At 41.6% G+C, this 12,827-nt stretch overlaps 1 protein-coding gene across 5 annotated transcripts in view; it reads right to left on the reverse strand.

Annotated features, from left to right (window-relative positions):
* Positions 1-12,417, reverse strand: part of Sage1 (sarcoma antigen 1) — a 53,742-nt gene extending 41,325 nt beyond the window's left edge. For 3 of the 5 annotated variants that reach the window (XM_013018152.1, XM_013018148.1, XM_013018153.1), the window contains exons 1-2: positions 11,986-12,292; positions 11,778-11,855 (exon numbers count right to left, since the gene is read on the reverse strand). In XM_013018152.1, the coding sequence (XP_012873606.1) occupies positions 11,778-11,855; positions 11,986-12,096 (189 nt within the window). In that variant the 5' untranslated portion in view covers positions 12,097-12,292. Of the gene's footprint in view, positions 1-11,777; positions 11,856-11,985; positions 12,293-12,352 lie in introns of those variants that run through there. The other 2 variants (XM_013018150.1, XM_013018149.1) reach the window with 2 other exon arrangements.
* Positions 12,418-12,827: the final 410 nt, after the last annotated feature.

Consider the following 12,827-nt stretch of genomic DNA (forward strand, 5'->3'; position numbering starts at 1 on the left):
CTCTGTATAGCATCTTTACAAGAAAATAAAATTTTAAATAATAACAGCAATAATGGCATGCCATTTACCAATTAAGCCACTGTGTGATTTATATAGCATGTTAAGTGCACCTAGGAACTGTTTTCTAACTGTTAATAGTAATTTTGAGGTCACCCTGCATTTCATTCTTCGTATTTCCCACTTCCTGCCTTTCAGTTATACACTTTTGTTGTATACTTTTGCTGGAATGAACCCTGAAAACAATTCAGTCTAAATCTTTCATTTTAACAGATGAGGAAACTGACACCATAAAAGGTTAAGTAGCTTGCCCGATGTAATGTGTGTAATTAGTAGCAGACTGGGGGATGAAGAACCTGGTCTCCAGCTTTCTAGTCTAGCACTTTACAGAGCTACTAAAGTGACACATCTTGCCATATGACACAGCAGGTGGTAGAAGGTGTGATCTAGCCAACAGGATGTAGTATGGCCACTTAAAAAAATCTGATTCTTATAAAAGTACCAAACAATTGCTCAAATTCACTTCTAACACACAGCTCAAAAAAAAAACAAAAACCAAACAACATTGTGACATGGCGTTTACAATGTTTGTACATCTATGTAAGATTTCAAGAAAATTGAAAAGCTTTGCTTTAAACATCATCAGCATTGGTTGTTCAAGCAATAAATCAAGAAGGAGCCCTAGCTTTCCAGTGCTATGGCCATATTAAAGGCTCCATATTCTTCACAGAATCCTACAGTCTACTGCCTATTTATGTGATCTCTCTTTAGTGGAGACAGAAAGAGACAGAGGCTTCTCATTAAACAGCGTGCCTCTGGGCAACTTCAGACTAATTTAAATCAAACTGCCTTGGTCTGGTTCAGGCTAATCAACTATTAAAGGTCCTATTCCAGCTCTCCCACTACACACACACACACACACACACACACACACACACACACACACACACACACACACACACACACACACAGAGTCTCACAACTTCTCATTATTATAATAGCATTTTAAAGTACTTTCTGTCACATCATTTCCCTCAAGTTACACCCTTAATGGGGTGCTTTCCGTTTACTTTCTCCCCTCCCTCTTCAACTGCCTGGCTCTGGAAATCTTCTTCCTTTGTTAAAGGATGTTCTGAGGCCTGTCATCAGGAGTGGGGAGACACAGTCAGCAAGTAGAAAGGCCAGAAATGATGGGGCATAAGTTTATTCGGAAGCTGGAGCAGGTCCCTGAGAGCTCTGAATGGCTAGCTGAGCAATTTCAACTTGACACCCTAGGCATGGAAAGCCTTTGAAAGTTTGTGGGTAGGGTGATGTGAGGAAACTAGCTTTTGAAGAAAGTGAACACTTGGTGTGAGTGCAGAGCAGGAATTTGAGAGGTACTTGGGAAATCAATTAGAATGGTCAAAGCATAAAAGACAATTAGAATGGTCAGAGCATAAAAAACTTGAGGACCTACACTGAAGTAATGGCAGTAGAAAATAGGTTGAAGGTATTTCAAGAATGACAGATGGGCTTTAGAAGAATATGGAAAGAAAGAATAAAAGCTAAATAACAACTAATTTTTAATCTAGGTGACTAAAAGATGGAGAACACTGCACAGGTGACAAGTTATAGCGACATTGAAGGTCTGACTGAATTGATGTTACAATGGACAACAAGGGGAGTTGGCCTGCAGTCAGCTGAAATGCCTCCATGAAAAGCTAAAGGTGGTAAAGCAGGTAGATTATTGAAGGGAGGATGCATTGAAAAGAAATAGGAAGCAATTAGAAAATATGGCAAGAATTGTAAGAGAGAGTTGGGATACAGAGCAGAGGACAAGTTTCTGGAAGCAGGGGTAGTTACTTTCAAATCTAAGAGAAGATCCACTAGTAAATTATTCTGAGTACTTCTACAGTAACTCTTGAGACTTTAATAAATCGTATCTACTTTTCTGAATAGCATTGTTCCTCATTTGCACAAATGAAACAGTTTCAAGTCTGTTGTATTCAAATCCAGAGTGTAGCTATGCACTGAATTATCTGAATCACAGGGCAGGATATAAGTTAATGCAAGAGCAGTGAAAATTAATGAATAATATAATCAGATAAATATGGTTTAAGATACAGAGTTTTACAGTCACTTATTACCACGAATGTCTTCATGAAGTATTTCTCTAGATAGGAACTAGCAACATTTCCATTTCTTCTCTGAAACTAACTCACTCCTCTATTCCAGGCCATCTAACTAAACAGAATAGACTGCTACTGCACCACCACTTAAGAACAGGATAGAATGAGGCACAAACTGATCTACAAAATTCAAAAGAGAGCCAGGCGCCCAGGCCCGGAGTTCAAGCCCCACAGTGACCAGAAAAAAAAATCAAAAGGGCAATATGGGACATCTAAGCCCTTTGGGAAAAATTTCTGCCTCTGTTGTGGGTTGTGGATTAGAAGAAAACAAATAGCTACCAAAGAGGATATTGAATGCCTTTCTTTTCTCTATAGAACAAACGTCTCAAAAGACTGGTAAAGGGAAAAGTACACAGCAGTTTCTGGTGGCCATTAGGTAAGACAAGGACTACTGTGCTATTTTTATGAGCTTTGCCACTGCTCCAACAGGGCCTCCTTAGCCTAGCCACCAGGCTGCACCCTACACTCCCCAACACATATCTACTATCTTAAGCTCCATTAGCTCACAATCTCAATTCCACATCTGTCTCCAGGAGAGGCCTCACAGTAGGATATCAATGGCAGAAGAGTTTTACAAACAAATGCATAATAAGTTCACCCAGAAACAGCCATGGAAATAGTAAAAATAACATTAGCAAGCTGGGTGCCGGGTGCTGGTGGCTCATACCTGTAATCCTAGCTTCTCAAGAGGCTGAGATCTGAGGATCGCGGTTCAAAGCCAGCCCAGGCAGGAAAGCCTGTGAAACTCTTATCTCCAATAAACCACCAGAAAACTGGAAGCGGTGTTGTGGCTCAAGTGGTAGAGCACTCACTTTGAGCTGAAATGCTCAGGGACAGCACCCAAGCCCAGAGTTCAAGCTCCACGACCGACCAACATAAATAAATAAATAAATAACATTAGCAGTAATAATTTTCATTCATTGGATTTATTCTATCAAACACTATTATATGAAAAAACAGCTATAGCCGGCCGTAGTGGCACACGCCAGTAATCAACAAGGAGGATGAGGCAGGAGGATCACGAGTTTGAGACCAGCCTAGGCTACACCTTGGGCTGGGATGTAGCTCAGTGGCAAAGTGCTTGCCTAGCAAGTGCAACGTCCTGGGTTCGATCCCCAGTACCAAAAAAGTAAAAGACAAAAAAAAAAGAAAAAGCAGCTATAAATAGCACAATAATTCTGTCTGGAAAAATATGGTTCAGGACATATATCATAAATAGAAAAGGAACTTGTTAACTTCACAAGATTCTGGAATAGAGACTTACCACGGTTGCTATCAGCTCTGTTATTTAACCTCTCTGGGCCCCAGATAAGGCCCTTTACTTATCTATTAAATAGCAATAATTATAGTACCTGTGACATAGGCTGACTGGAAAGATAAGCTAAATAAATACATTATATTCATTGGCACACTTCCTTGCACATAAGCATTAGTCACTAAATGTCAGCTACTATTATTAGAAAGCAACTGTGTGATTGCCCATTAGTACAAAGCAGCAGATATGTCAACTCTTATCTAAAATATAAGATATGCTATAAAAGCGAGATAATACCTTTGACTGTAAGAAAGGATTTAGGAACTAGATCCAACACTAAAGCAATGAAACTGAATCATTTCTTTTATTCTAGTCCTAGCTTCTATTATATATACTATTAATTAGCCTATCTGTACTTCCATGCAGCTTCATAACTAGATACTGGTATTTGTTCCTTCAACTGGACCCATTCTTGGTAACAGAACCCACAACTAGACACATCTGGAAGCCCCATTGAAAGGTGACTACAGCCAGCCACAAGAACCCTGTGAGCATTGCTATCACATGGACCTCCCCTCATTTTAATGATACTGATGACTTCCTAAGATAAGACAGGGGCCCAGCTAGGGAAGCAGAGGAAGAGGTAGAGGAGAGAGGGAGAAGGATGAGGAGGAGAAGGAAGGAAGGAGGAGGAAGAAAAAACTAGGAGGAAGTGAAAGAGTAGAGGAGGAGGAGGAGGAGGAGAAAGAACGAGGAGGAGGAGGAGAAGTTGTTTAGTAAGAGCAGGAATACAAACTCTTTTTTGTTTCCTAGGTTCGAACAAGCTAGATAATTTCTTCTTTATCCTACTTTTTCTGCAGAAAACTGGTTCTTGAAAATTCTGGGGAAACGAGCCATATAAATCTAAGAAGGGGCATGATACATATCATTAATAATACTGCAAGGCTGCAACATTACAGCCATAAATGAACCCTGTTTAAAAGAAATTCTGAATTACTGCACTTAGATTAGCCCTCATATATATTCTGTTGTACTTAGTCCAGGAAAAACAGAAAAAACACACACACAAAAAAACCCTACAACTTCTAACCTAACTAGTTAGATCGGCAACTACATCCAAAAGTCTAAGCAACCAATACATCCAATACAAACAAGAATGTGATGCTTTCACATTTTGCTTGAGGGCCAAGGGTTATCAAGCCATCAATTCTGAACTGAATGATAACCTTTCATGAATAAATGAGTTCATTATGATAGTGTGCATTTTAAACAGAACTTTGACAGACCCCCTTCAGAAACAATTTCTAAGACATGAACAACTGAAAATATCTTCAGAGAGAATTTAGACTAACCCTGCTAAAAGAACTACAGTGCAAGCTACATTTGTAACCTTGTATTTCCAAGCAGTCACATTAAAAAAAAAACAGTTATGGCAATATATACCTATAGGCCCAGCTACTGAGAAAGCAGTGGCAGGAGGATCATTTGGGTTGAGGAGTCTGAGGCCAACCTGGACAACATAGGGAAACAGTAGCTTTAAAAAGGGGGGGGGCTGGGAAGGTGGCTCAGTGGTAGAGCGCTTGCCTTGCATGCCTGAGGCCCTGGGTTCGATTCCTCAGCACCACATAAGCAAAAAGAATAAAAGCCGGAAGTGGCGGTGTGGCTCAAGTGGTAGAGCACTAGCCTTGAGCTGAAGAGCTGAGGGACAGTGCCCAGGCCCAGAGTTCAGGCCCCACGACTGGACCCCCAAAAAAAGGGGGGGGGCAAAAATACAATTTATTTAACCAAATATATCAAAAATATTCTATTTTGTACTGTTTGGTACACTTAATAGACCAGCCACAAGTACTTGTCTCAAGTGCTCAGTAACCATACATGGCTTGTAGATGCTGGCTGAACAGTATAATAGGGCCAATCTGCAGATATGAATAACTGACATCTTGGAAGTCACACAACTTCCATTGCCACCTCAGGCCCTGACTTCGGCTTTGCTGAAGCCCTTTGGGTGTCCTCATCTCTCTCACTGAAAGTAGCTGGTCACTGGGAGTTGTAAGGAAGGAGAGGAGAGGCTGTGTATTTTTAAACATCAAGTTGGAAACCCAAACCCATTTGCCAGTGGAAACAATAGTTCATGGCTAAATGACCACTCTGAGTTATAAAGGCTTCCCTGGAAAGGAAGGAGGACTGGGGAGTTAATTATCATTCCCAACCTTCATCCAAGGGAACGTGTGCATAGTCCAAGCTCCCAATATTCATTATCTCTCCCTCCCTCCCTCCCCTCCCTCCCTCCCTCCCTACCTCTCTCTTCTCTCTCTCTCTCACACACATGCACACACACACACACACACACACAGGGTGTGATTGGTCCTCTCATTTACACTCTTTTGTGAGGCCATAATCTTTTGCGTTCTTAAAACTAGTAAGGTCCTTTCTTTACACTCCTACCCTGCATGCACCATTGAGGGGTCATTAATCTAGTCCTTCCCTAGAAAGCACATTTCTTCCTCCTTATCTGGTCATCTGAAACTGAAACCCTCATGTTCTAAATAGTTCAAATTATCTTCCTCAAGCAAAGGCAAAGTTGAAAATATTTGTCCTTTTCTCACCTGTCCCCTATACCCCTACCCTATACCAAAGCCAAGCACTTTCAAGTAACCAGCACTAATGCAAAACTAGGCAACTTCACTACATCTCCTGTGTTGCCCTCTCTTTCAAGTACCCTTTCCATCAAGGAATGCTGTGTAATAATAACCAAATGAGCACGCAATCCTTGCTTACCCTATGTCTTTCCAGGTCTGTCTCACAGTTTTTCATGTCAGAAGAAATGTACAAACTTCAGCTTAGTTTCAAAGCTCTGTGATTGCCTTGACCACATAAACTGAATTCTCAGACTTCTATGCACTCTCCCTCCCTCATTTCCAGTCCTTTGCTTGAGTTCACTGCTCTTGACAACTCTACTTACCTTCTGTAGCCATTTTGTGATGGGACTAGGATTTGAACTCAGGGCGTGGTCCTTGTACTTGCTAGACAGTCATGCTACCATTTGAGTCACAACTCCAGCTCTCTAGTTATCTTTTCCAGAGACAATTCTCAAGGCTCCTGGTTTGCTAGGGCCATTCTCTTTTTTGATGGAGTGCTAAGGAACAAACTCAGGCAAGGCCTTGCAAACCCTAGACAACCATTCAACCACTGAGCGACAACCCCACCACCTCCTAAGGGCTGTAACTTTTGCTACTCTACTTCCTCCTTAAGCTGGGTGTTTCTTAGGGTCATATCAGGTCCCTTTAACAAAGCAGGTACACAGGAAATGCTCACTCACCATATAGTAAATGAATGCCTAAAAGGCTGCAGTAGCAATCCACTGTCAGCCTATCCTTAGAAACCATTCTGATTCTATCAGCACAATGGTGATAAATGTGGGAGCAATATATATGTGTGTATATACACGTATATATACATAAATACATATATATATATACACATAGGTGTGTATATATATGCACTGGGAAGGGGTAGATTACAGGAAGATGCAAGAAGCATTTTCTAGGTTGATGGAAATGTTTTCTACCTTAGTCTAGGATGGTGAGTATGTGAATGCATAAGTATAAAAATGTATAAAACTATCCAGATTCATGTATTCTACTATACATAAAGCATATTGATTAGTAAATGGATGAATGGGGAGGTGAACACATTTCTCTTGTAAAAAAAACACAATTATAATATATTATTAACCAGAACCTTTATCTATATGAAAATGCTAGCTGTAATAAATATTAACTAGTGAAGAGTCATGGAAATCAAGGTACTAAGTAGCTTTGGCACTTACACAGTTTTTGACATCTTTTTTTCCTGTTAGTAAATACCTAAAATACTAAGATCTAGGCACTCCTTTGGATACTAGAAGTACAAATATAGAGATGTTCAAATATATGCCCTTAGAATTGGGTGCACAGTTCAAGTGATAGATTGCCACCCTTGAGCAAAAAAGACAAGCAAGAACTCAAGGCCCTGAGTTTAATGGACAAAGAAAATGCCTTTGAAGCCTGACTCCATGAGAAGAGAAGAAAATGGAGAGACACTGTTGGAAAGTTAACCCAGGTCCAGATCATGAAGTATCTTGCAGGCTAGGCAAAGTAGTAAAGCAGTTTCCTAGCAAGGGCGAGGCCTCAAGCGCATACCTCAGCACCACAAAGAAAAGTTGGAGCAAATAAATAAAAAGTTTAAGTTTACTTCCCCAGTCTGTAAGCCCAAATCTGCTTTTTTCCTGCCTTTTTCTTTAACGAAGGCCATGCAGACCCCAGAAAGCAAATCTAGCCACAGAATGTGAAAAGGCAGCATTCAAGGAGATAATTTACTTGTTTCAAATGTATGTTTTCCTAGTGCTGGTTTACAAGATTGCTTTGAGCTGCACTCTCCTCCTGTTTATAACAAACTAAAAATAAAAGTAAACTCCTGACCACCATACATTTCTCAACTATTTCTAGAAAAGTGCTTCTGTATTATACTAAAAAAGAATGATTTTTTTAAAGTAACTTTGAAGGTAAAATCATTTTCAATACTTTTTCTAGTGTATGTTTCCTGGTCTATTGCTTAGCTTTCTTCCAGACTTGCTTTTCCTAGTCACTGAATAAAAGGAAATTATGATTCATAACAAAACAAAACATAGACAGCAGAACCTCAGCCAAGACTATGATGAACTATTTATCAGTCTTACAGGGGTACACTGGAAATTATAAATATTAATCAGAGTTTCATACTAGCTGTGTACAATAAAGATGCTTTGCATAATTGCAGTGTTATCACTTGTCTACAAAACAACACTGAAAACAGATGTAACACACAAAAGTTACACTTAATAAACTTTTTATATGGTTTCCCCATATCAAGCTTAATTCTATCTATGCAAAGCTAATTCTTTAAAAAAATACTCAGTTATGTGCTAAGAGGTATGTAGTACAAAATTCACTAAATCCTCAGTGAAATACTATACTTATATACATTACAGTATACATTAGTGAAAAATTCCAATCACAATAACTTTTTGCAAGATTTATTGTGAACACTTGTAAGTAGATCTGCTGGGAACTGCTGCATGCCTGTTAAGAGAAAAAAACTTTTCAAAAAAATGCATAACTCATGCCTGTTACAATACAAATAGTATTTAGAGTTGGACATAACCAAGACCTGAGAAGTAAAAAAAAATCACAATGGCTATGTGTGGAAATGTTTCAATGAAGTCCAACTTGTTATAACTAATATAAATGAATTAAAAAAGTTATAAAGATTCTCCAACTTCAGAGAAGTTAAAAAACACACTCATTGTTCTGCAGAATAGGCTACCAACAAAGCCATACTTAACATCACTTTGCTGAAAGGATCTCATGCTCCTAATGAATAAAGTTTTAAGCAGGAACTGAGATGCCTGCTAACAATCACAGTAAGATCTATTTGATAATCAGTGCAGAACCATACTTTTATGGCACCTAGCTATTAGCAAGTGAAAGACTACACTAAATTTGAAGAAATAAGTCACCAGATGCTCTAAAGTTTCCTGACCTCATAAGCAAGCTAGATCCTGGAAGCAAAAGAACAAATAGACATCAAATGCTGAGAGGAAGTTGTACCCCAATGGAAGAGAATGACCAAAAAAGACTAAGAAAAGGAAAAACATTATCAAAATATGGCCTATCATTAGAAATTCTGGTATAGAGAATAAAATGATATGGTCATTAGAACACTAACCTTTCCCTAGAATACATTGGTATTACCTAAGAGTAAAGTGAAGAACCAGAGAAACTCTTTGGAAAAGACAATTACTACCATTTAAGCGTATTACACCAAGGATCTTTGTGTAATAAGTTTATGTGTTTAATATGTATAAACCCAATATACATAGGAAAATAGTCAAATATGGAAGAATAGCTTTTACTTTAGATTTTTTAAAAATGCAGTACATGAGGAGGCAGGACAAAAAAAAGGTAACATGAAATTGCCACTACAAACAAAATCTAGGATTTTTCTGTCTTCTAGAGATCTGAAGCTTTCCAAATAAATGTGGATGAGATACAGTTACTAAAAATGATGTTAAGATTTTGTGGCAACCTAGAATAATTATTGAATAAAATAAATGGAAAAGAAAAACTACAAAGTAGTGCATGCACAGGGGCTTTGGTATACCTCAGTGGGACAGCAAATGTGTAGTGTGCTGGAAAGCCTGGGTTGATTTCCAGAAATGCAAAGAAAGAAAGAAAAAGAAAGAGAAAGATAGAGGGAAAGAGAGTGAAAGAAAGAGAGAGAAAGGAAGTAATATGGTTTGTGAGATTACAATGGTAGGCTTAAAGATATAATGATTGTTAAAAGTGAGGTAAAATAGTTCTTTAACCTTTCAAAGAAAAACGATTCTGTAAATGCTGTCATGTAATTCTTATAGATCAAAAACTGTTTTAAAACTGTGTTAGTATTTGAAAAAAATGTTAAATAAAATTTATTTTTTAAAGACAAATCATGCTGCTTTGTAGTTGTCTTTTTACTACTTCAGATTAAAAGAGGATGTGTCCAAATAACCACACTACAAATAGTGGCTTATGGGATTATAGGTCAAAGGGGTAAGGAAATTCAAATTGTGAACCTTTCTGGTGTGTGTGTGTGTGTGTGTGTGTCTGTCTGTCTATCTGTGTCTGTGTGTGTAGTGATGATGATGGAACCCAAGGCCTCATGCATTGTGGACAAGCTCTACACCACTCAACTGTATCCCTAGCCTGCGGATTCTTGAAATCTTGGATGTGTAGCTCAGGCTGGCCTTGAACTCACCATCCTCCAGTGTTTGACCCAAAGATCTTTTCTATGCACCAAAAATAGTGATCAAACTTAGGCTCAATTTCTCTAAATAGATTTTTTTCAATAAAACAAAAACTCTGAAAGCAAAGCAAGTCAAGTAGAACAATGTTAAGGGAAACCAGCTAATCACACTGTTACTGGAAACTACAAGTTACTAAAGTAAACTCTCCATTTAGTTTCCTTATGTCTGTAGAAATGCTTTGGCCAACTACTCAGTGTGGTAAGTACCTTTCATTAAGACATTTCACTTCCCAAATGAACTGCAGCACATTCAGACTGTGCCTCTCAAGCATTAGTAAGAGATAATTTTAAGGAGAAAACACCGGAAGATAATGCACAATAACCTTTTTTAAAAAATTGTAAATGCGAGTATGATTCTTAATGACCAGTGCAGGCAAAGCAATTCTTTATCTGTTCACTATGGGAATACAAATGAACTCGACACAGAGGCTACATTCTCCCTTTTCTCCGGTGGGTGAGGTGCTGTGAATCTAATCATGGAATTTGGGTTTTGTATCAGCTCACAGTCAATCTTCCCCTGCGTTACCGTTCTTGCCTCTAGACAAACAGGCTAGGATTCTAAGATGCTGTGCCATTTTTACGCGAAGTGCCTAAAAAGGTTCTGTTTCCGAATCCCCCCCCCCTCCTACACGCGCCCTGTTCTTCCTCCCCACTCCGCGTGGTTCCAGTCACATAGGGAGGATAGCAGAGATAGTTGACACCCGAGCTGAACCTGATCTCCAGCGTTTCTGGGTCTGGTGCGGGGGTGCGCCTTGGGTGCACAAGTTTCCGATTAGGTGGGGAGGGTTCGAGGCTATGGAGTGCAAAAGAAGGAGTGTGGCCTTTGAAGGAGGGCTGACGCTGCCATGATCTTGGCAGGAAGGCGAGGGGAGGGAGAGGAAGAGGCTAAGAAGGAAAAGCGGAGAACAGCCAGCTGAGAGGGGCGGGGGAAGGGTGGGACGGAGTGGGGGAGGAGACTGGGGCGGGGCAAGGCGGAGGAAGGAGGAGCCTAGGCTCTAAAAAAGTTCGCGCACCCAGCCCGAAGCTCCTCCCATGAGGAGCCGATGGCTCCGCCCACCACGAAATGCATCCACGCGCGGCGTACCCCGTAGGGCGGCTCCTGACCGCCTCCCTAAGGGACTGGGCACCTCCTTCCTTCTCCTCCCTTCCCTCCCTCCTTGCGATCTCAGCAGCGCCCTCAATCTCCCTCTCTAGCTCATACAAAAGCAAAATGTCCGCCATCTTCTATGGCAGCTGCCACTTTAGAGCCACGAGCTCAGCCTTTTATTACGCTTTTCCCCCCGAGGTTTCTCCTCCCTTGTCTCCTTTCGCCGAACCCGCGGCGCTGCAGCCGCCTCCCCCCCAAGAAGCCGCGGACGGCCCCGCTCCGCGCGCCTGCTGTGCCCCTCTCCCCCGCCCCCACGCCCCGCCGGACGACGCTGGACCTCCATGGGAAGAAGATAGGGGACGATCAGCCCAGTGGATTGGCCCCACCATTCCCCGAACAGGCCACTTACCTTGATGCAGTATGGGGGTTCATCGTAGGTGACCAGCATGTACCTGTCTCCACGGCTGGCCGGATCCCTGGCACGCAGCTGCGGGGCGAGGCATGACAGAGGGGTCGCATAGGAAAAGAGGGGGAGCGATACAGACGTTACAGAAGCACCGAAGTCCACCTCCTAGTCCCTGGAGAGCCAGCTTTTACCTCCCCTCCCCTCCCTTTACCTTCAAGAATAACTCCACAGCGCCTTTGGCAATATCCAAATAAGAGGTGCCTAGATCTGTGCGCTGGTTCATGGAGGCGGACGTGTCTATGAGGAACAGCAGGATGGGCATCTTCTCCTGCACCCCGGCTCTGCTGCCCACTGTCCTGGCCCTCTTGCCCTCAGTGCCACGTACGGCTACCCGAACCCTCAACTCTCAGAACCACGGAGCAGAGAGCAAGAGGACGAGGGGGAGACGGGATGGATCGATGGGACCGCTCCTGGCGTTCTCGTTTAGCAGCTCTAACTGCTTTGCTGCCAAGGCAACTTGAAAGAGTAAGTGTAGCCCCCCCCCGGACCTGCCCCCACCCCCCCACTCGTGCCCTCACCAGCCACCACTACTGCTCCAGCCTCCAGGACTACAGTCTCACCATCCTGTCGCGCTCACAGGAGCGCTTGTCTCAGAGTGAGACGCTATGTTCACTGACACACAACTTCAGTTGGCTCACCTACGGTTGGCACCACGTGATCAGAACCCACGCCATTGGCTGCCAATTATGTATATTTGCATATTCGTTAGATTACAGTGCTAAGGGAGGACTTGAGCAAAGCCTGGGAGTTGAAGTTTGAACCCAGGCAGGGAGTCAGGAGGAATGCTAAAAGACCCTCCTATGGCTTGAATTCTGGTGGGGATTTTTTTTCCTTTTCGTTTTATTATCTTTAAGTAGTTGTACAAAGGAGTTGCCATTTGACAAAGCAGTTTATGAATACAGGAAGGCATTAGAATAATTCCTTTGGCTGCTTTGGGTAGATTTTTCTCCTGCTTTTCAAAGATGGTGACGCGACAGGAAGAGAGAAAAGTGA

This window comes from Dipodomys ordii, unplaced genomic scaffold, assembly GCF_000151885.1.
Source record: "Dipodomys ordii isolate 6190 unplaced genomic scaffold, Dord_2.0 Scaffold38, whole genome shotgun sequence".
NCBI classification, from domain to species: Eukaryota; Metazoa; Chordata; class Mammalia; order Rodentia; family Heteromyidae; genus Dipodomys; species Dipodomys ordii.